The sequence below is a fragment of the Equus asinus genome, chromosome 25, assembly GCF_041296235.1.
Source record: "Equus asinus isolate D_3611 breed Donkey chromosome 25, EquAss-T2T_v2, whole genome shotgun sequence".
Classification (NCBI taxonomy): domain Eukaryota; kingdom Metazoa; phylum Chordata; class Mammalia; order Perissodactyla; family Equidae; genus Equus; species Equus asinus.
Genome location: NC_091814.1, coordinates 28,095,508 through 28,115,794, shown reverse-complemented (window position 1 = coordinate 28,115,794; position 20,287 = coordinate 28,095,508). Strand labels below are relative to the sequence as shown.

The 20,287-nt window shown below is 49.6% G+C and overlaps 1 protein-coding gene across 1 annotated transcript; it reads left to right on the top strand.

The window, feature by feature from the left end:
• Nucleotides 1-1,086: 1,086 nt before the first annotated feature.
• Nucleotides 1,087-13,524, top strand: LOC139039783 (palmitoyltransferase ZDHHC19-like). The gene is made up of 13 exons (XM_070498087.1): nt 1,087-1,106; nt 1,616-1,649; nt 1,753-1,783; nt 2,072-2,126; nt 3,823-3,984; nt 4,807-4,928; nt 5,467-5,606; nt 6,370-6,542; nt 6,667-6,772; nt 12,158-12,243; nt 12,457-12,661; nt 13,053-13,118; nt 13,300-13,524. Exons 1-12 carry the CDS (start codon nt 1,087-1,089, stop codon nt 13,080-13,082), a joined length of 1,164 nt encoding a protein of 387 aa, XP_070354188.1. The 3' UTR covers nt 13,083-13,118; nt 13,300-13,524.
• The last annotated feature ends 6,763 nt before the right edge of the window (nt 13,525-20,287 follow it).

The following is a 20,287-nucleotide window of genomic DNA, read 5'->3' as shown; positions in this document are numbered from 1 at the left end:
GTGAGGGGCAAAGCCGAGACCGGAACTGTTTTAGCTGCATGTGGAGCACCTTTCAGGGACTTCAGGCCACTTTCCTCACTGAAAGGGACGAGCTTTCTAAGATCATTTTGATGCTGTATCTGTACATTATCATTTGTAGGGGAAGAACACTCACAAAGTTAAACGGGATCCGTGGTTGAGGATGCATATGCGCCATCGAGTCTGTAGGCCGTGAATCACATGGACATGATATTAATCATCTATATTTATACAGTTCTTATTGTACCTTATAGGAATTATTAGTGGCTTTAATAATGTTTCTAAAGGAAAAATGAAAACCAAAGAAACATATTTTGTCAAATGGTAACCCCACGGCTGTGTTGAGAAAATTTCCTGAGCTCAGTAACGTTTTCCTTAGTCTACTTTACTGCTTTCATGACCTGAATCCCTCAAAAATGACTTCCTGTTTCAGCACCACTGGTTTCCCTTTCTAAGACTCTGTTGTCCGTTCCCTTCGCAGGAGTAATGCTGTGACGCCTGTCACTTTCCTGCTGACTCTCTGAGAAGGGAGACCAAGAAAAACCGGGGCAATGCAAAGTGTTTTGGAATTCTCAGCAGACTAGAATCAACATGAGCAGAAACTAAGGGTAAAAGGGAGATAAAAAATTCTGTGGCTTTTCTTTTGCCTTCTTGTAGAATTGCCTTTAATGAATATTGATTTATAGTTTTTCATGGGAAAAATGCGCAAAGATCAACTGAATATTTAATCTCTTTGTGTGTGTGTGGGGAGGGTCGGTAAGGGTGGGACTGGGAATTGTTTTTGCTGGCAGAGAAGGTCAGGAATATAAACAATTACAAAGGCAGAGGAAGCACATGTACTGTTTCCAGTGATAGGGTATGGGTTTAAACTGGAGTCACTGAGCTGGCTTACTCTCACATCTTTTCTTTTCCAAATCTAGGAAATACGTTGTTTGGGGTTGGAGTTAAATGAAGACAGGCCGTTTCATGATGCCTACTTCTTATTCTTCATGCTGTGTTCTCTTCCCATTGCATGGGCACTTGTGAACTACCAAAAGGTTTATCACAGACCTGAAAGTGTTTCTGAAGATGTCTTCTGGAATTGGCAGGTATCTCTGTGGCCCAGCTTGTGTTGACTGCTTTTACAGAGTTCTTAGGTTAAATCCTCCCCAATCTTATGAAACATTCGGAATATCAACTTCCCAGTCTGGAGGGGAAAACATTCCATTTGGTGCTGGTTTAATGAGTATTAATATGTCTTCAGATGGTTTGTTGTCGCTTCATGATTTTGGGCAAAACAAATGTGACTCTGAACTTTCCTGTTGTGTCTGGGAGATCTCATGCTTTGATGACATCTGCTCCTTGGGAAGCATTCCTGTCAATTCACAAATGATTTATTTAAAGAACAAGAGTAACCGTAGCTCTATTTTGAAAAGTTGCTATTTCTCTATTTAGGGCCGGCCCGGTGGCATAGTGGTTGAATTCGTGCACTCTGCTTCAGCGGCCTGGGGTTTGCGGGTTCGGATCTGGGTGCGGACCTATGCACCACTCATTGAGCCGTGCTGTGCCGGTGTCCCATATACAAAATGGAGGAAGATTGGCACAGATGGTAGCTCAGGGACCATCTTCCTCACGCAAAAAGAAGAAGATTGGTAAGAGATGTTAGCTCAGGGCCGATCTTCCTCAGCCAAAAATAAAATAAATAAGATTAACCATACCTCCATTTGGAAAAGTTATTATTCTTTCTGTAAATAGCTGGAGCCGTATGGAGCACACAAGTTAAGTGGTAAGTATTTCAACACTCAATAACGTGTTCCCTGAAAGGAAAACGAAATATTCACATTTGTGAAATAAGCAATAATAACAATAACAGTATTGATTGACCATGGACAAAACTTATCCCATTCCTTCCTACCTCAAAACTTGGTGAAAAAGTACTCCCTCGTTCTAAGAAACGTTGGCCCAAATCCCTTTTCATTTTTACATCTTCATCACGCCTTTCAATCTAATGTTCTAAGTTTTCAATCATTTGTTTTCTTCCTTACTTTTGTCCTTGTTGATGATTCCTGACTAGATCATGAGAACCTTGAAGAAAGGAATTTGTCTTTTCTGACTTTTTATCCCTTCAGGTTAGTACCATGCTAAACACATTTGAGATACTTGGCACATATTGAAGTCTGATTAATTACGCAGTCAATAGAGTGATTTTGAATCTCTTCCTTGCCTATAAAAGATTTTATGCTTTACTTTCTCTGAGCTTTTAGGAAGGAGAGTTTTCTCTTATTTCTGAGTTGAACCTTGTCATAGAAAACAGTGGTGAGACGCTCAGGGTTTTATCGTAATACGTAACATCCAAGAGTGGTGTGATGATCATGTGAAATAGGGTACATAAGAATAGTTAGTAAAAAGTTGCATGCTACAAACTTATGATTTTCTTTTGAAATTTTTTGTGTCTTTTAGAAAGACCCCGTTGAGAGATGGCAGCATCCACATCCAGGTTACTTCACCTTAACTTGAAGTACCTAAATAATAATTAGAAAGAAGGTACAGAAAAAGCAAAATTGGCTATAAACAAGAAATACACCGATAAGCAACTGCAACACCTTTGAGATTATTTTGAAATTTCAGTAATCATAATGAGATATACTTCAGTTATTAGACAAATAAATATGACATTAAAAAGTGAAGTGCTTCAAATCACTGGAATATATAAGGAATATACTGTTCGTACTGAGATTTTAAATAAATTTGGTGACTTTTAATCTTTGTTAATATTTGATCATTTGTCTCCATGTCAATTCACAGTATTTAATAATTTCTAACGGTCACGAACCAGGACATCTTTAACCAGCTTGCGAATCTTTCACTGGTAAATTTAGACAGTTTGTTCATTCTTTTACAAAGCTCAACCAACTACAGATGTTACCCTCCCATAGAAGTGTGCACGAGAAATTGAGATTTAGTGACCAAAGGCTCCGAGAAGAGTCTCTGCCTGTCTGACCGTGAACCTGTCATCCCTTTAAAGATGTGACATCTTCTGCTCCAGAGATTAGGAATGCCGTACTTCACGTCCCTGTTTCTTCTAGGGGGCATTTAACAGAATAACTTCAACATTTTGTTTTGAAAGCTGGTGGTTAATAATGTGTTCTGTGAGTGAGTTTTACTAGCAAATCACAGGAGAAACGGAAACATTTTGCTGTGTTTTTCTAATTAACTCGAATGAAGCATTGTGAAATGGGACTGTTACTGCTAACGGCAAAGTCAATTGCATAAGCAAGAGAGTCTCGATTACTGAGTATCTGAAAAGAAACATAGGGCAGGACTCTTGCTTTCATGGAAAATAAAATGGGATAGGAGGAGAAGCCGACAGTAAGCTGCTATCAGATAAACGGCCACTGCGTCTCAACACGGAGTTGGGAAAATGTGTGCAGGGGCTGCCTCTCAGCACAGACCCCGCAGTCGGGTGGTGGTGGCAGGTCTGAAGCTGACTGGTGGCCCCTGAGTCACAGGTCTGTTGGAGCTGTGACTCACAGTTGGGGGACTCTTCCAGACACAGAGGGGTTCAGGTGCTCAGTGGCTGAAACGAATGACAACTGTCAGCTGCATGTCACAGAGAAGCCAGTGATTTTCTCCCCTCATAAGCAGCTCAGAGGGAGGCAGTTCTAGATCGGGGCAGTGTCAAGACTGTCATCAAAGGGTGTCTGTGTAGCGTGTTGACTTGTTGCCTAATGGGCCCAAGAGGGCACTCCCGGCCAGCACATCTAGGTTCAAGACAGGAAGAAAGAACAGAGCTGTGCCAACGGTGTCCTTTTCCCCTTTGATCAGGGAGCTAGAAGCTTTTCGAGAAACCACAGAGATCCACTTAAATCTCATTGACCCAACTTTTGTCAAGAGAAGCCTGAAAACGAGGGAAGCTGGGAGATTATTTCACTGCCCCAACCCCAAAGTGGAATTTCATGAGAGCAGAAAGGAAAAACTGGAGACACAGTGAGCAATGAGCACGGTTTGCTTCGATCAGCACTTCCCCCGAAAGGGCGATTGGAATCAGCCCCTTCTCCCCATGTGCTTTGAAACTCTCCTGGGGTCTCGAAGCCAACCTGGCGGGGGCAGGACCTCTGCGTCCCCAGCATGAGGGGGTGGGGGGCGTTGCCGTTGGAGGTGCAGGTCATAGGCTGCAGAGCCCCTCGCTCACATTCTCAGCTTCTGTGACATCACACTGGGACTTGTGCCTTCTACCCTGGGCTGTAGCTTGGGAGCTCACTATCTCTTGAGCGACCGCTTAGGAGATAGGGCTCCTGGAGCCAGTGCTGGCGAGGGCGCCTGTGGGCGCTGGAGGTGCCGCCATGCCGCTCTCGCGGGCTGGCCGACCTCAGGGCCTGCTTCCCTCGATGATCCCGAGCCTGTGTGCCGCCCTCAGCGCAGTGATGCTGCTTGTCCTGAGTGGCCTGTTCTTTGCTTTCCCGTGAGTCTCCCAACAGGCCGGCAGGTTTCTGACAGACACAGAAAGAAAAAGAGATGATTATAACATGGAGCAGGGGAAGTGCAGAAGAGGGGTCATGGAAGGGAGGCTATTCTAGGCAGAGGGACCCGAATGCGCAAAGGCACCGAGGCATAGAGTGCTTGGTGCCCCTGGGAGCTGGTGATGGTGGGTCGTGTTGGGTGACATCTGGTGGAGCTTCTATGGATCTGTCACTAGCCTGGATATTGATGGCAGGCTTGAAGGTCTGTGAGTCCTGACCAGGTGGACTGAGTCCTGGGGGGAGCTCAGGGCCTCCCGCAGATCAGGGCTGAGTCCTGCTCTGGTCTCAGTTGCAGATGGCTGGTCCAGAACGGCGAGTGGGTCTATCCTATTGTCACGGGCCCCCTCTTCGTACTCAGCTTCTGCAGTCTCATCGCCCTCAATGGGTCAGACCCTGGCATCCTACATCAAGGTGAGTTCTCGGCACCTGGGAGAAGGAGGCAGAAGCCGAAAGGCTCCTGCCTGCACCGATGATTCCTAACGTGCTCCCCACTCCCCTCCCGGGCCTCAAGACCCCTTCTCCCCCCTCCTCACCTGCTTGGGCCCTGCTTCTTTGCTTCCTGACCCAATCCGCCAAGATGTGGGAAAGAGAATTCTGGAGGTTTCCAGTTACCCTGGAGGGGAGGGCGGGGCAGACCAGGGAGAGAAGCCAGGTATTGACAACCACTCAGTTCTCTTCTTCCTTCCCACTGCACACACTCCTGAAAGCATCAGTCCCAGTTGCGAAGGCCTGCGTCCTAACAGAGCTCCTCTGGCTGCAAATTACCTTCCCTTGGGCTTCCAGCATCTCCCGGTTCGGTCAGCCAGCCGAGTGGGGACCGGGGATTCCCATGCCCAGCTCCTCCCCACCCTTCCTGGAGCCCTGTGATGCTGCGGGGCTGCCCCCACCCCTGCCAGCAGCAGAGTGACGGAAGGGCTCCTGCTGCTGCCCAATCCTCTTCCCATGCCAGGCTCCAACGAACTGGACCCCATGATGATGCCTGTGGTGTGGGTGAACCACATGGCCTTCCACCTGCAGTGGTGCCCAAAGTGCAGCTTCCACCGCCCGCCCCGGACCCACCACTGCCCCCGGTGCAACATTTGTGTGGAGGTGAGCACCCCTCTCATCTGCCCCCCTGCCCCCTCCCACCCCTGCCCTGAACTCAGCTTGGGCCAAGAGGCCCATTGACTCCGGGTGCCCGTGGCAGGCGTGAAAACACTACCAGGACTACAAAAGGCCAAGGGTGGCAGTAACTCCCAGGCACTCTTGGTCACTCATGCAGGTCACTGCGTCTGTGCCTGCTGCTGTCCTGGGAGGCTGGCCCTTGCCCACCAAGGTGCTGACAGGCACAGGTGCATCCACATCTATGCTTGCCCTGGTCAGGCCAGGGGGAGGAAAGGCACCCGTGTCCTACCCCAGGCCTCACTGACACTAGATGCCCAGGGGGCCTATGGCCGGCTGCAGATCTGGCCTGGGGAGATTCGCCTGTCCTCTTCTGGGGCTCCAGGCCCGACAATCTTCTGGATTCTGAGAGCTTGTCTCTCCTGTGTCTAGCCTGCCAAGGTTTACAAATGTGCTGTCTTCTCTCCTGCTCACAACCCAGAGAGGCTGGGGGGTGCGGGGGGCTGTGTCATTCTTACTCTCATTCAGTGGATGTCAAAACAGAGGTCCTGCTGAGGGTACAGCAGGAAGTGTCCCACAGAAGGCTAGGCGCGCCTTGTCTCTAGAGGCCTCGTGACAAGTGACCTTGAGCCACAGAGCCCCAAAGTGCTCTCACCACAGAAACGCCAGCGATAGCGACATTGTGGCTCAGGTTTAGGGGCGTTGGGCCACGGTCTGGATCTGGAGGGCGCCCCCTCTCACTGTCGCCCAGGACTTTGACCACCACAACAGGTGGTTGAATAACTGTGTCGGGCACCGCAATTACCGGCTTTACCTGCTGCTGGTCCTGTCCCTGTGTCTATACACTCTCGCCGTGCTGGTCGCCTGTGTGATGGTCCTGGTGCGCACGACCCACCTGCCCTACGGTCTGGACAAGATCATCACGTATCCACCAGGCTGTGGGGCCCACTTTGGGGGCCCACTGTGGGAGCGATGAGGAGGGCTGGGAGAGCCCAGGTGCGGGGGCAGGGGGCAAGATTCAAGGCCCGGCTCCTTAGCTCCAGGGCAGCATCGTGGTGGCTGTACCCGCCGCCGGCTTCCTGGTGCCTCTCTTCGTGCTGCTGCTCATCAAGGCCTGGTCGGTTAGCAAGGCTGAGCGCTCCCACGAGGGCAAGGTATGTGGGCCCGGGGGAGCCACGACACCGGGCTGTGGGCGGTCCCCTTGTCCCTCCCGGACCTCCGCACCTTCCACTCTTCCTCCACCGCCCTGGTCCTCATGGCCTGCCCTCCCTCGAAGGTGCCTCCTTAGCCCTTCAGACCCTGATTCAGCTCCTGTGGTGCCTCCACTGGGGCTCAGTGTCACTCTCCCGACTGGGTGCCCTGCGTCCAGGGCCTCCTGTGTGCCAGGTCGCGCATGCAGTATTTTGAGCGCTGTGCGCAGTGGTGAGTAAGGCTCCGTCCTGTGCTGGTGGTGATGAGGAGCCTGAAGTCAGAATAACTCCCGCCAGAGGCTGGTGAACACTGAGAGAGGGGCCTGACCGCTCTGTGCAGCACAGACTCAGAGAGGGAACGGAGAGTTCAGAGAGGACCGCGGTGGAGAGGTTTTGGGTGGGCGAGGGCAGAGGGGAGGGCATTGCAGGTGAGGGGCACAGCTTGCCAAAAGGCAGGGATGCCCGAAAGTGTGCGGACTGTTGACGAGATGGTGACGAGACAGTTGTAAAGGGAGCAGAAAGTGGATGGGAAATGAAGTGGCCTCCTTGGCACTGGCCGGACGGAAAAGGCTCGGAACGTCAGGTGGAGAAATTGAGTCTTGGGACCAGGAACCTGGGAGCCACGGCAGGACTCCTTTTTTTTTTGACATACGGTAAAATTCACCTTTTTTAAGCACCCAATTCTATGAGTGTGGGCAAGCACAGACAGTCCTGTAACCACGACCATAATTCAAATTCAGAACAGTTCCGTCAGCCCCCAAATTCTCTGACGGTCTTTTGCAGTCACTATGTCCCCATACCTGCTGCCCCTGGCAACCACTGAGTTGTACTATCCCCATAGTGTTTCTCTTTCCCGAACCTCCTGTAAATGGAATTCACAGACTTTTGAGTCTGCTGTGTTTCACATAGCAAAATTTATTCAAGATTCATCCGTGGTGTTGCCTATATGAGGAGGTTCTTCCTTTTCTTGCTCTGTACTATTCCATCCTATGGATATACCTATGCATGCCTTGTTGATCCATTTGCCAATTGAAGGATCTTTTGGTGGTTTCCAGTTTTTGGTGATCATGAAACGTGGTTATAAACATTCGTGTCCAGGCCCCTGGACATGTTTCCACTTCTTTGTTGATAAATCCTTAAAGGTGGCCTTGCTGGGTTGTATGGTACCGGAATGTTTCCCTTTGTAAGCCACTGCCCAATTGTCTTCCAAAATGCCTGTACCATTTGGCATTCCCACAAGCAACGTATGAGAACTCCAGTCGTTTCTCCATTTTCACTGTCGTTTGGCGTCGTCAGGTCTTCCGTGTTTTGTTTCCTTACTTTCGTCTAACGAACGTGTGGTGGGATCTCGTTGTGGTTGTGTTTGCGTGTTCCTAATGACTGATGATGCTGAGCATCTTCTCGTGTTCTTGTTTGCCGACCGTCTATCTGTGATTTGTGTCTGTTCCAATCTTTTGCCCATTCAGAAAAATTGTGTTGTTTTCTTCTTATTGAGTTTTAAGAGTTCTGTCTGTATCCTGGACTCAGATATGTGTTTTGCAAATATTTTTTCGCAGACTGTGGCTTGTCATGTCATTTTCTTTACAGCGTCTTTCAAAGATCAGAAGTTTTCGACTTGGTGAAGTGCCATATCAGCTTTTCTTTTAAGGATGGTGTCTTTGGTGTTGTAATTAAACAATCGTTGCCTAAGCAGACATCCCCAAGATATTCTCATATGTTTTCTTCAAGAAGTTTTATAGTTGTAGATTTCCTGGTAGGCCTCTGAATCATTTCAGCTTAAATTTTGTATCTGATGCAAGATATGAGTTGAGATTTATTTTTTTTGCGTATGGGTTGTGCCACCACCGTTTGTTGAAAAGACCATCCTTTTCCCATGGAGTTGCCTTTGCACATTTGTCAAAAACCAATTGACTGTATAGGTTTGCGTGTCTTTCTGAACCCTCTCCTCTTTGGCCGATGCCACACTGCCTTCATTAGTAACTTTCTATTGAGTCTCGAAGTCACTCAATATGAGGCCTCCAACTTTTTCCTTCTTTTTCAAAGTGCCTTTGGCTGTCCTAGTTCCTTTGATTGTCTTTATAATTTTTAGAATCAACTTGTGAATTTCTATAAAAATGTTTGCTGAGGTTTTCATTTGGATTGCGTGGAACCCATAGACCAATTTGGAAATTGAACCTTTTCACAACATTGAGTTTTGAATCCATGAACGCGGGATTCCTCTCCATTCATTTAGGTCATCCCTGATTTCTTTCATGAGTGTTTTGCAGTTTTTAGTATAGATCTTGCATACATTGTGTTGGGTTTTTTCTGAGTACTTCACGGGTTTTTGTGTTACTCTAAAGTTTTTCAAATTTCTTTTCCATTTGTTTATTATTATAAGAAATCACAATGGAGTTTTCTCTATCGGACTGGTATCCTGCAGTCTTGCTAGAGTCTCTTATGAGCTCTCCAAGCTTTTTTGTTGATCCCACGTAGAAAAACATGTCATCTGTGGGTTAGAGCAGTTTCATTTCTTCCTTTCCGATAAGCATGTCTTTATTTTTTCCTTTTCTGACTACAATGTCTTGGACCTCTGGTCCTGTGTTGAGTTGGAGGGGTCAAAGTGAACATCCTTGCCGTGGGTTTCCTTTGGCAGGACTATGGCCTGACACCATGCGGTTTTAGAAAGACTGTAGTGGGCCACGTTGGTGGGGGGGGGCCTGGTGACATTAAGACAGCTGAAAGGACGGAGGAATCCTCTCTGCCCACCACCTCTCATCCTTCCAGTCACCACTCCATCACTCCATCCACCCATATTTGTTTGCCAGCTCACCTGTGCCTCGTCTGCTCAGCCCTGACTCACCAGCCCCCTGTGGTCTGCCTGTCTTCCCTCTCCACATTCAGTCTATCATTTCAGCCTCTCTTGGGCAGCACTGTCCCTTCGCACATCCTGTGCTTCTTCAGTCCTAGGTCAGGCCATAGGCCTGCCCTCCCTCCACCGCTCAGAATGGGGGTCTGCCATCCAGGCTCTCCAGCCTTGAGAAACGGAAATGTGGTCTTCTCTTTGACATTCACCAGGCACTCTTCCCCATCACCTGCAGAACCCACTCAGGTGTTCTTCACACACCTCAACTTCATTTCCTTTCTACCTGCCTCCCCTGACCACCACTTCTGCTGGGCCGCTTGCTTAGTGGTTGATATAGCAAGGGCTCTGGAGCCAGTCCACGTAAATTGAAATCTCGGCTGCACAGCATAGCAGCAGGGAGAGTTTGGGCATGTGACTTATTCACCTGGTGCCTCAGTTTCCCCATCTGTAAAAGGAGGTCGCATGGGTTACTTTAGGTAAGACACATAGCACAGCGGCTGATATAAGTAAGTGTCCTATACGTCGTCATTGTTGTTACTGTTCCTTCCCATCATCGTTTCCGCATGTTCACGTCTCTCTCATCTTCAAAACAAAGCAAACCTCCAATCACACACCGTCCTCCGCTCCACATGTCCTCCTCTCCCCTCAGCTCAGCCGTAGTTCCTGAGAGGGTTGTCTGTGCTCCTGAGTGCCATTCAACTTCCTCAGCCCACTTCAGCCTCTGTCCTCACTGTCACGCTGATTCTGCGCCCTCCAGGTGGCCAAAGCCGGTGTGCGGTCCTCAGATGGATGTTTCCGGGCTGCACTCAGCCCCACCTGAGGCTGAGGGCGCCTGCCGTGGCCGTCCCCGGCCCCTCAGGCCCGGCTCCCCCTGCTTTCCTGGCTGCTGCTCCTCTGCCTGCACACTGGAGTCTTGGCCTGGTTTGCCTGCTCTTCGCTCTCATCCCCTCTCTCTGCTGCTCTCCCTCCCCAGCTGCCCTCCCCACCCTGCAGGTCACAGTTGGCTCTATTGTTTGTGGGGTGTCCTCAGTCCCCACTGATGTGCCTGGAAGGTTGTTGAGGCCCCAAATATTCATGAGCTAACGAGCGAAACTGCAGACAAAGGAATGCATAAGGCTCTGGGATAGAAGGGGGGGGAGAGAGAGAGAGAGAGAGAGAGAGAAGCCTGGAGCTGTAAGCCCTGGGGAAGAAGGCGACAGAGCAGAGGCCGCAGGGAGGTGGCAGGAGATGGGCAACGAGATGCCCACGTTGGTTTTGGTCCTGCGGACCGTGAGGACATTTGAGACTCACAGTTGGGGCAGGAGACCCAGGTGTGGAGCCAGTGAGAGAGGACAGGGTGGGAGCTCGGAGCTGTTGGCTCCATTCACGGCCGATTGGTCCCCTGTGGGAAGGGGAAGGAGCGCTAGCTCTTAGTCAGTCCTCGTGAATCCGTCCAACAGTTATCACTCCTTTAAGCGCCGAGCAAGCAACGTTCTCCTCTGCTGCATAGACATCTCAGACGTCAAAATGGATTGCTCTACATTTGAAATTCGGATAGTAAATTTCCCCTAACTCTGTTCACCATTTAGTGTCCCTTAAATGCTTTCAACACCTTCAAGAAGGCAGGACTCAAACTCTCACAGTGGTTAGTGTTGCTATATGGCAACCATGGGAACTTCTGGAGCCCTCTTGACTTTTCCTGCCCCAGGGCTCAGCTGTCCTGCATGGAGTCCTGGCTCCTTTTGGAGGAGAATAGTTCTGAAGATCAACACCTTTGTGACAGGGGCAGGGCTCAAGGCGAGCTGGCGGTGAGCAGAGGTGCTCCTGGCCACTTTTGGTCGTGACAGACAGTTTGTAGCCGGGGCTCTTGTATTCGGGGTGAGACTGGGCCTGCCCTGCGGAGGAGGTCGGAGCTAGGCCGATGGGTGGAGGGCAGGGAGGAGCAGAGCCTGGTCAGCAGTGTCCAGGCAAGGACTTGACCTTTGGGCCTCACCTTTCCTGCACTGAGTGCTCAGGACGTGGCGCCCAGATGTCCAGGGCCATGTGAGTGTGGTTAGGGAAGTAGGATTGGGCCCCAACCAACTGCCCTTCCAGAGAGTGAAATTCAGTGAAGGCACAAGTGTAGAAAAACTGAGAGCTGGGACAGCAGAGAAGGGGCAGCGGGGGGTGGACGTGTCTTTGGAGCAGTTTCGTAGCAAACGGTCGATGTGTGAGGGTGTTTGGAAAGAGGCGGCAGGAGGATGTGTGTGGCCAAAGGAGGCAGAGAGGGGAGGATGCTGCCAAGGGGGTGCCGGGTGAGGGGAGGATCCCTGAGACGGCAGGAGACGGGGTGCAGGGCCAGGGGTGGCCTGGAGAGAGCTACTCGGAGGTGGGTTGGGGGAAGCCTTGGCTGACACTCGCGGCTTCTGTCCCTTGGGACCTTGCTGCAGCCCTGGGCTGAGCTGACGGGCTCAGGGTGGGGAGTGGTGGTGGCCGTCCCAGTCCTGCTGGATCTGAGCTCTTCTTCCTCCCCTTGCCCCCTCCAGTACCAATACCTGCATCTAAACAACCCTTTCGACCTTGGCTGTGCCAGAAACTGGTGTTTCACAATTTTTGCGCCACGAGGACCCAAGTGAGTTGGCACAGCAGAGGCCCAAGTGGTGACCCTGGGGCTGGTGGGGTGAAGCTGGGATTCTCATCCAAGAAATGGGGCAGAGGGCCCGGCAGCCTGGATGCGACGGGCCCCAGCTCCCTGCACGGACGAGCTGGTGCTTTGTGCTCCCCAAGCTGAGGGGGACCAGGCCTGGAGGGTTGCGACCCCTTCCATCTGGCTTGTGCTCCCCAGGTACATGGCCGAAGCCGTTGGGCTACAGAGCGCGGTGGGGCCTGACTGGGTGCCCATGCAGACCCTGCACTGCTCGAGAGGCCCCTCTGGGCCCAGTCCTCCGGCCGTCCCCGGGCCAGGGGCTCGCCCCCACGTCCAAACTCGGGGTCTCTACACACCGGGACGGGCTCCCCCAGGGCGTCGACATCCTGCAGATCTCCAGGAGGTGAGGTGTCTGTGTGTTTGTGTGCGTGCGTGCGTGTGTGTGTGTGTGCGCATGTACAAGTGCAGCTGCCTGTGCCTGTGGTGTTGGGAATGGGCATCTCCAGATTGTGCGGATGTGGGGGGAAGCTCCCGCATGGTGCAGTGGCCCTGAAGCTGGAGCACTGAGAGCTCGAGGGAGGGGGCTTGTAGTCCCCAGGAGCGCTGGAAGTAGAGTCACAGGCCTCCAGAAGCATCCGGCGGATCCTGGAGACACAAAGGGAAAAGACCACACCACAACCTTGCTGGTTGGCCTTGGCCCAGTCACTTCCCCTTTCTGGGCCTCAGTGCCCAGATTAGGACTGAAGGTGGTCCAGTGGTTTCTAATTCGGGGGGACCGATTCCTTTCTTTAAAGGCAACTTTTAATCTGGAGCTGAGTGTATGAACCATGTGGAAGTGGACCATCAGGAATGAAGTGGGGGTAGGTAATTCACAAGCCCCCGCCCAAGGGCCCCTGCAGTGGCATTCTGTGGTGCCAGCCCACACCCATGCTCTGTGTGTAGGGGGTGGCGGCTTGGACAGCGTCTTCCTCCCCAGCTGGTGGGCCATGCGCTGTAGGGTGGGCACTTTGGGACAGCCCGCATCCTCCACTCTGCATTTAGGTCCATGCCGGCTTGCCCAGTGCTGCCCCTGCTGCATGAGGCTGCATATCAGCCTTGGTCTGCTCTCGCCATTTGGCCCCTGGAGATGCCAGGAGCCTCGACACCTGAACCTCACTCCTCTATCCCGCGTGGAGGCTCTCCGTGCCCTGTCCCTGCCTACTCCCCTGATGGGAGTGCCTGGATCCCCCGAAAGCCCATTAAATACCCTTTGCCTGCCTCCTCCAACTGCCTTGGGGCTTTGTCTGTCCCAGTTTCCACGGAGCTGGGGGACATGGGGCATTCTGGGGGCTGAGACAAAGACCCTGGGAGGAGGGACCAAGGTCCAATACTGGCTGGCTTTGCGACCTTGGGCAAGACACGCAACATTTCTGTCATCCTTAAAATGGGGCAACCCTAACAACCACAGCAGAGCTGCAGATGATGGAAGAGAAAACCCAGCAGTGCCTGGCTGTCCTCCCAGGAAAGTCCTGGCCTCCACCCTGCAGCTCCCCTGTCTGCCTGAAGAGGGCGTGCGCTGCCCAGGAATCCCCCCAGAGTGGCCTGCTCTGGCAGCGCAGCATAGGAGCCTCCTGGGTAGCTTGGGCTGGCCCTCAGGTGAGGAGGGGGCCTTCCCGCGGCCTCATCCCTGGGAGGTGAAGTGCGCGTGTTGCCCATCACAGTCCACCCTGCATCTTTGCTCCGAGCCATTCTCACCCTGGTCACTCCCTCCTGTTGAGGAGTCAGATGCTGTTTCACGTCCTGTCCTTGTCGGGGTGCCCTAGGCTCTGTGCCTCTGCTGGCCTTAGGGGGCAGGGAGAGGGCAGTACATCAAACTGTGGCTCCTCTGGTGGCCAGCATGTGACCCTGCTCATGGGAAATAACGGCACCTTCCTGGAAGGTAGTCAGTGGATGAAATGAGGTGGTTCATGCAAAGACGAGGCACACAGTAGGGACACACTGAAAGCAGCCAGTATGATGATGATCCTTTTCTCCATCACACAGCTAACAGACCACCCAGTGTTCCTCCAAGGGCCACCTTCTCAGAATTCCAGGGCCCCAGGTCACCGACTCAGAATCTCCGGGTGGGGGAGGGCGGGAATCGGAATCTGAGTTTTCGTTAGGTGCTCGTGTGATCCCGCCACCCTGGAGTTTCAGAACTGCCTCCTCAGGAGAGGAGGACGGGCACCACCACACTGCTTCCTGGCACCCTGTACTCAGGGGAAATCGGGAACGGAGGAGGGTAAGAAGGAACGATGTCGCCAGAGGGCCAGATCAACAGCCCAGGGCCCGTGGAGGTGTGTGTGCTGTGTGTGCATGCCCGTGCTTGTGTGTTGGGGCAGGAGCTCATCCTTGGGGAGCGTCAGCCCCATCTGGGGAGGTGGGTGACCTCTGTGCGGGACGTGGCTCCAGGTCTCTACACAATGAGTCCCCGTACAGGCTGCCCCTCCCTCCTCTCCCAGCCTGACCGAGACGGACTTGGAAAGCTCTGTGTCTGGCCCAGCCTCACCCATGCCTCTTGTTCTGGCTCTCTGGGCTCAACCCCAGGGACGCCAGCTCTCCCTTGTCCCCTTTGCTTTGGAGTCAGGGTCTCCCCGGTCTGAAGCTCCCTTGGGGTGCAAGCATTTTCTCAGCTCTCATCCTGCTGACCTCAGGGTTGACCCTGGGTTCTGGGGAGGGCTGTAGGATCTTCCTGACATACAGAAAGGCAGCCCAATCGTGGCCTCTTTAAATGGCTTCTGTTGCCACATTTAAACTTCTGGGGGCCTGCATTTCTGAGCAATGCTGAAGTAGCCTCATCTGTCTGGGAAGCCCGAGGTCCATGGGCGCATGAGAGACAGGGAGGACATGAGACCTTTTGAGCCCCCGACCCCTGGTGTATGAGTGGTGCCCAAATCTGTGTGGGCCTCCTGTGTGTGTGTGTTCTGAGGCGCAGCACAACCCAGGCTGCCCACCACTGAGAAGAGGTGCTCAGGCCCACTCCCAAAAGGTGTCCTGGTGGTGTCTGTGCCTGAGCTCCATGGGAAGAGGATCCAGGACCCTGGGACAGGGCCGGGAGGTTGATGTTCATGAAAGGGCTGGCTGTAGGAGTCTCAGCTGCTGGAGGCCGTGCTCTGCAGGAGGCTGAGAAGCCCAGGGTCCCCCAGGGTCTGGGACCCCTAGTCCCGCCCTGCCCTGCTGCCCGCCCCTCCACTGCCCTGCCTGGTTCAGAGCCAGGTGCCTGGTCATCAGGATGGCATCGACTGCTTCCCTGCCTCCTGCTATAAGGGGGACTCACCCAGCCTCAGGCCAGGCCTTCCAAGTCCTCAGCCACGTGTGTCGTGTCCCGTAACAGCCTGGGTCTCAGTTTCCCCACCGGGCAAGGACGTAACTTTCCTCTGACGCTGATAGGTGGCCATGACCCCTCCTGCTCTGGGATGCTGATTCTGGCTCTTTGTGGTCCCTCCCACCAGAGAGTTCTAGGATTTCTTTAGGAAAGCCCCTTCATTCAGCCTCCTCCGCCCCTCGAGGGCTAAGAGGGCCCTAGCCCACCCCCTCCTCTGACGCCCACACACCCTCTCCGCTGAGCGCTGCCCCCACCCCCAGAGATTCTCTCGTGCCAGGCTGGAGGCCTCAGCCGAGCTGCCCCCGCCTGCCCTTTCCTCCTCCCCATTCATGCTAACCTGCCCTTGATTCCCACACACGCCCCTCGAGGTCCCTCGCCCACTGAGGGGGGAGAGGTGTTCTCAAGTAAGCCGGGGGCAGCTACCGTTTTCCTAGGAGGAAATTTTAGGATTTTTCCACTTCTGAAGGATAGTTCTTGTTCCCTAGTTGTAAGCTAGTCATAGCTAATAAATGAAATTTCCTTCTGAAAGTGACACTTCAGTCATGGCCCTCATAACTGATGTGATTTATGCAGTTACGAAAGAGGACTCATTCTGATGGAAACTTTGAAAATAATCATTTGCCATGATAAGTAAAGGGACTCAATCAAGGCACTCTGTGTGTCTAACCAGCCTCCAGGGTATCTAATTTTACTAAGTTTTCAATTATTTTATTGAGTTCACAATGGTTTATAACATTGTGTGATTCCGAGCGTCCGTTACTATGTATCAGTTTCTGTATACGCTTCATCGTGCTCACCACCACTACTCTAATTTCTATCTGTCACCGTCTACATGTGCCCTTCTACCCCTTTTGTTCCCTTCCAGCCCCCTTCGCCTCTGGTCACCACTAATGTGTTCTTTTTGTCCATGTGTTTGTTGATCTTCCACAGATGAGTGAAATCATCCAATATTTGTCTTTCTCTGTGTGTCTTACTTCGCTTACCGTCATACCCTGAAGGTCCATCCATGTTGTGGCAAATGGGATGATTGTCTCTTTTATGCGGCTGAGTCGTAGTCCGTTGTATAGACACACCTCGTTGTCTTCATCCAATCATCTTTAGAAGGGTACTTGGGTCGCTTCACGTGGTCCCTCTTGTGAGTAACGCTGTAATGAACATCAGGGTGCCTAAATCTCTTTGGAATGTTGATTTCATGTTCTTTGGATAAACACCCTGTAGTGGGAATGCTGGGTGATATGGTATTTCTATTTTTAATTTTTTGAGAAATCTTCATGCTCTTTTCCATAGTGGCTGCACCAGTTTGCAATCCCACCAGCAGTGTATGAGGATTCCCTTTTCTCCACATCCTCTCCAACATTTATTCCTTTTTGTCTTGGTAATTATAGCCTTTTGGACCAGGGTACAGTGATATCTGATTGTAGTTTGATTTGCATTTCTGTCCTAATTAGTGATGTTGAACATCTTTTCCTGTCTGTTGGTCATCTGTGTATCTTCCTTGAAAAATGTTCACATCCTCTGCCCAATTTTTCATCAGGTTGCTTGTTGTGTTTTTGAGGGCTTGTACGTATTCTTGATATATTTTGGAGACTAAACTCTTGTCAGATAGATGATTTGCAAATGTTTTCTCCCAGTTGTCAGGTCATCTTTTCATTTTGCTCGTGGTTTCCTTTGCCTTGCAGAGACTTTTAGTCTGAAGTAGTCCCATTTTAATTTTTCCCTTTGTTTCCCTTGCTCGAGTAGACATGGTATTCCAAAAGATACTGTGAAGACCAATGTCAAAGAGTCTACTGCTTATATTTTCTTCTTGCAGTTTTATGGTTTCATGTCTTACATTCGAGTCTTTCACTCATTTGGAGTTAATTTTTTTTTCACCTTCTTCCTATGTATTTTATTCTTTTAGTTTCAATTGTATTCTTAATTTCTCTTTCTGCTACTTCATTGTTAGTATATAGAAATGCATCTGATTTTTGTATGCTGATTTTGTTTCCTGCCACTTTACCGTATTCATTTATTGTTTCTAAAACTTTTTTGGTGGATTCTTTAGGGTTTTCTATAAGTGAAATCATGTCATCTGCAAATAGTGACAGTTTCACTTCTTCCTTTCCAACTTCACTTCCTTCCTTCCTTTCCTCTCCTTTTATTTCTTTTTCTTGCCTGATTGCTCTGGCTGAGACTTCCAATGGTATATTAAATAAGAGTAGTGACAGTGGGCATCTTTGTCTGGGTCCTGTTCTCACAGCGATAGTTTTCAGTTTTTCTCCATTGAGAATGACATTAGCTGTGAGTTTGACATGTATGGCCTTTATTCTGATGAGTACTTTCCTTCGATCCACATTTCGTTCAGAGTTTTTATCATCAATGGATGCTGTATCTTGTCAAATGCTTTCTCTGTCTCACAGACATGATCATGTGATTTTTATCCTTCACTTTGATAATGTGATGTATCACGTTGATTGATTTGCAGATGTTGAGCCGTACTGCATCCCTGGAATAAATCCCACTTGATCATGGGGTATGATTTTCTGAATGTATTGTTGTATTTGGTTTACTAGTATTATGTTGAGGATTTTTGCATGGATTTCATCAGTGATACTGGCTTTTCATTTTCTTTCTTTTGGGTTGTCCTTGTCTGGTTTTGGTATCAGGGTAATATTGGCGTCATAGAATGAGTTAGGAAGCACCCCCTCCTCTTCAATTTTTTGGAAGAGTTTGAGAAGGATGGGTATTAAGTCTTCTTTGAATGTTTGGGAGAATTCACTAGGGAAGCCGTCTGGTCCTGGACTTTTCTTTTTGGGGAGGATTTTGATGACTGTTTTGATCTCCTTCCTCGTGTTGGTCTATTCCAATCCTCTAATTTTTCTTGATTCGCTTTTGGAAGGTTGTAAGATTCTAAGAATCGACCCATTTCTTCTAGATTATCCAATTTGTTGGCATATAGATTTTCATAGTACACTCTCATAATCTTTTGTATTTCCGAGGTGTCTGTCGTAATTTTTCCTCTTTCAGTTCTGATTTTTTTTATTTGAGCCTTCTCTCTTTTTTCCTTGGTGAGTCTATTTAGAGCTGTGTCAATCTTGTTTATCTTTTCAAAGAACCAGCTCTGGATTTCATTGATTTTTTTCCTACTGTTTTTTCTTCTATATTTCATTTATTTCTGCTCTGAATTTATTATTTCATTCCTTCTGCTGACTTTGAGCCTGGTTCTTCTTTTTCCATTTCCTTTAGGTGCTCTGTTAGATGGTGTATTTGAGATTTTTCTTGCTTGTTGAGGTAGGGCTGTATTGCTATAAACTTCTGTCTTAGAACTACTTTTGCTGTATTCTATACATTTTTTTTTAAAGATTTTTATTCTTTTCCTTTTCCTCCCCAAATGCCTGCCAGTACATAGTTGTATATTCTTTGTTGTGGGTCCTTCTGGTCGTGGCATGTGGGACGCTGGCTCAGCGTGGTTTGATGAGCAGTGCCATGTCCATGCCCAGGATTCGAACCAACGAAACACTCGGCCGCCTGCAGCGAGTGTGCAAACTTACCCACTTGGCCATGGGGCCAGCTCCTGTATCCTATAAATTTTGCTTGTCATGTTTTACTTTCGTTTGTCCCCCGGTATTTTTTTATTTCTCCTTTGATTTTTTCATTGACCCAATCGTTGTTCAGTAGCATTTTGTTTAGTCTCCACATATTTGTGTCTTTTCTGATTTTCTGCCTTTAGTTGATTTCTGGTTTCATGCTGTTGTGATCAGAAAAGGTGCTTGGTATCATTTCAGTCTTCTGAAATTTGTTGAGTCTTGTTTGCAGCCTAATATGCGATAAGTCCTGGAGAATGGTCCATGTGCATTTAAAAAGAATGTGTGTTCTGTGGTTTTTGGATAGAATGTTCTGTGTGCGTCTACTACTCCACCTGGTCTGTACTGTTGTTGAACAGCACTGTTTCCCTGTTGTTCTTCTGTTTGGATGACCTGTCCATTGCTATAGTCATGTTGGAGCCCCCTCTTATTTACTGTGTTGCTGTCTCATTCTCCTTTCATTTCTGTTAATGGATTTCATATTTAGGTGCTCCTGTTTTGAGTGCATAGATATTTACAACTGTTATATCCTCTTCTTGGGTTTTCCCCTTTATCATTATGTGGTGACCTGCTTTGTCTCTTGGGACCATTTTTGTTTGAAAGACTGTTTTCTGTGATATTCGTATCGTTAGCCCAACTTTCTTTCCTTGCTATTTGCACTTAGGAACATTTTCCATCCCTTCACTTTCAGTTTGTGAGTGTGGTTAGGTTTGAAGTGTCTCTCTTGTAGGTAGCACATATATGGGTCGTGTTTTTTTGTCCTCTAGGCCACCCTATGCCTTTTGATTGGAGCATTTAGTCCATTGACATTGAAAGTAGCTATTGATAAGTATGTACTTGCCATTTTGTTACTTTTTTTCTGGTTGTTGTAGCAGTTCTTTTCTCTTCCTTTCTTCTTCTCTTGTTGCCTCTTGAAGTCTTGCTGCCTTTTTTAGTATTATGTTTGGATTTCTGTCTCTTAATTTTCTGTTTCTGATTCTATTGGTTCCTGGTTTGTGATGACCATGAAGTTCATAGATAGCATCTTAGGTATATAGCAATTTATCTGAAGCTGATGATCTGTTTAGTTTGACCTCTTCTAAAAACTCTACTCTTTTACTCTGCTCCTCCATGTTTCCAAAAA

Excerpts from the sequence above, each read along its gene's own strand:
- LOC139039783 (XM_070498087.1), top strand. The coding sequence starts at position 1,087 with ATGTCTTCTGGAATTGGCAG. Across the intron at positions 2,127-3,822 it reads CTGACTTTTTATCCCTTCAG|GGAGCTAGAAGCTTTTCGAG; the intron begins GTTAGTACCATG and ends CCCTTTGATCAG. Across the intron at positions 12,244-12,456 it reads TTTGCGCCACGAGGACCCAA|GTACATGGCCGAAGCCGTTG; the intron begins GTGAGTTGGCAC and ends TGTGCTCCCCAG.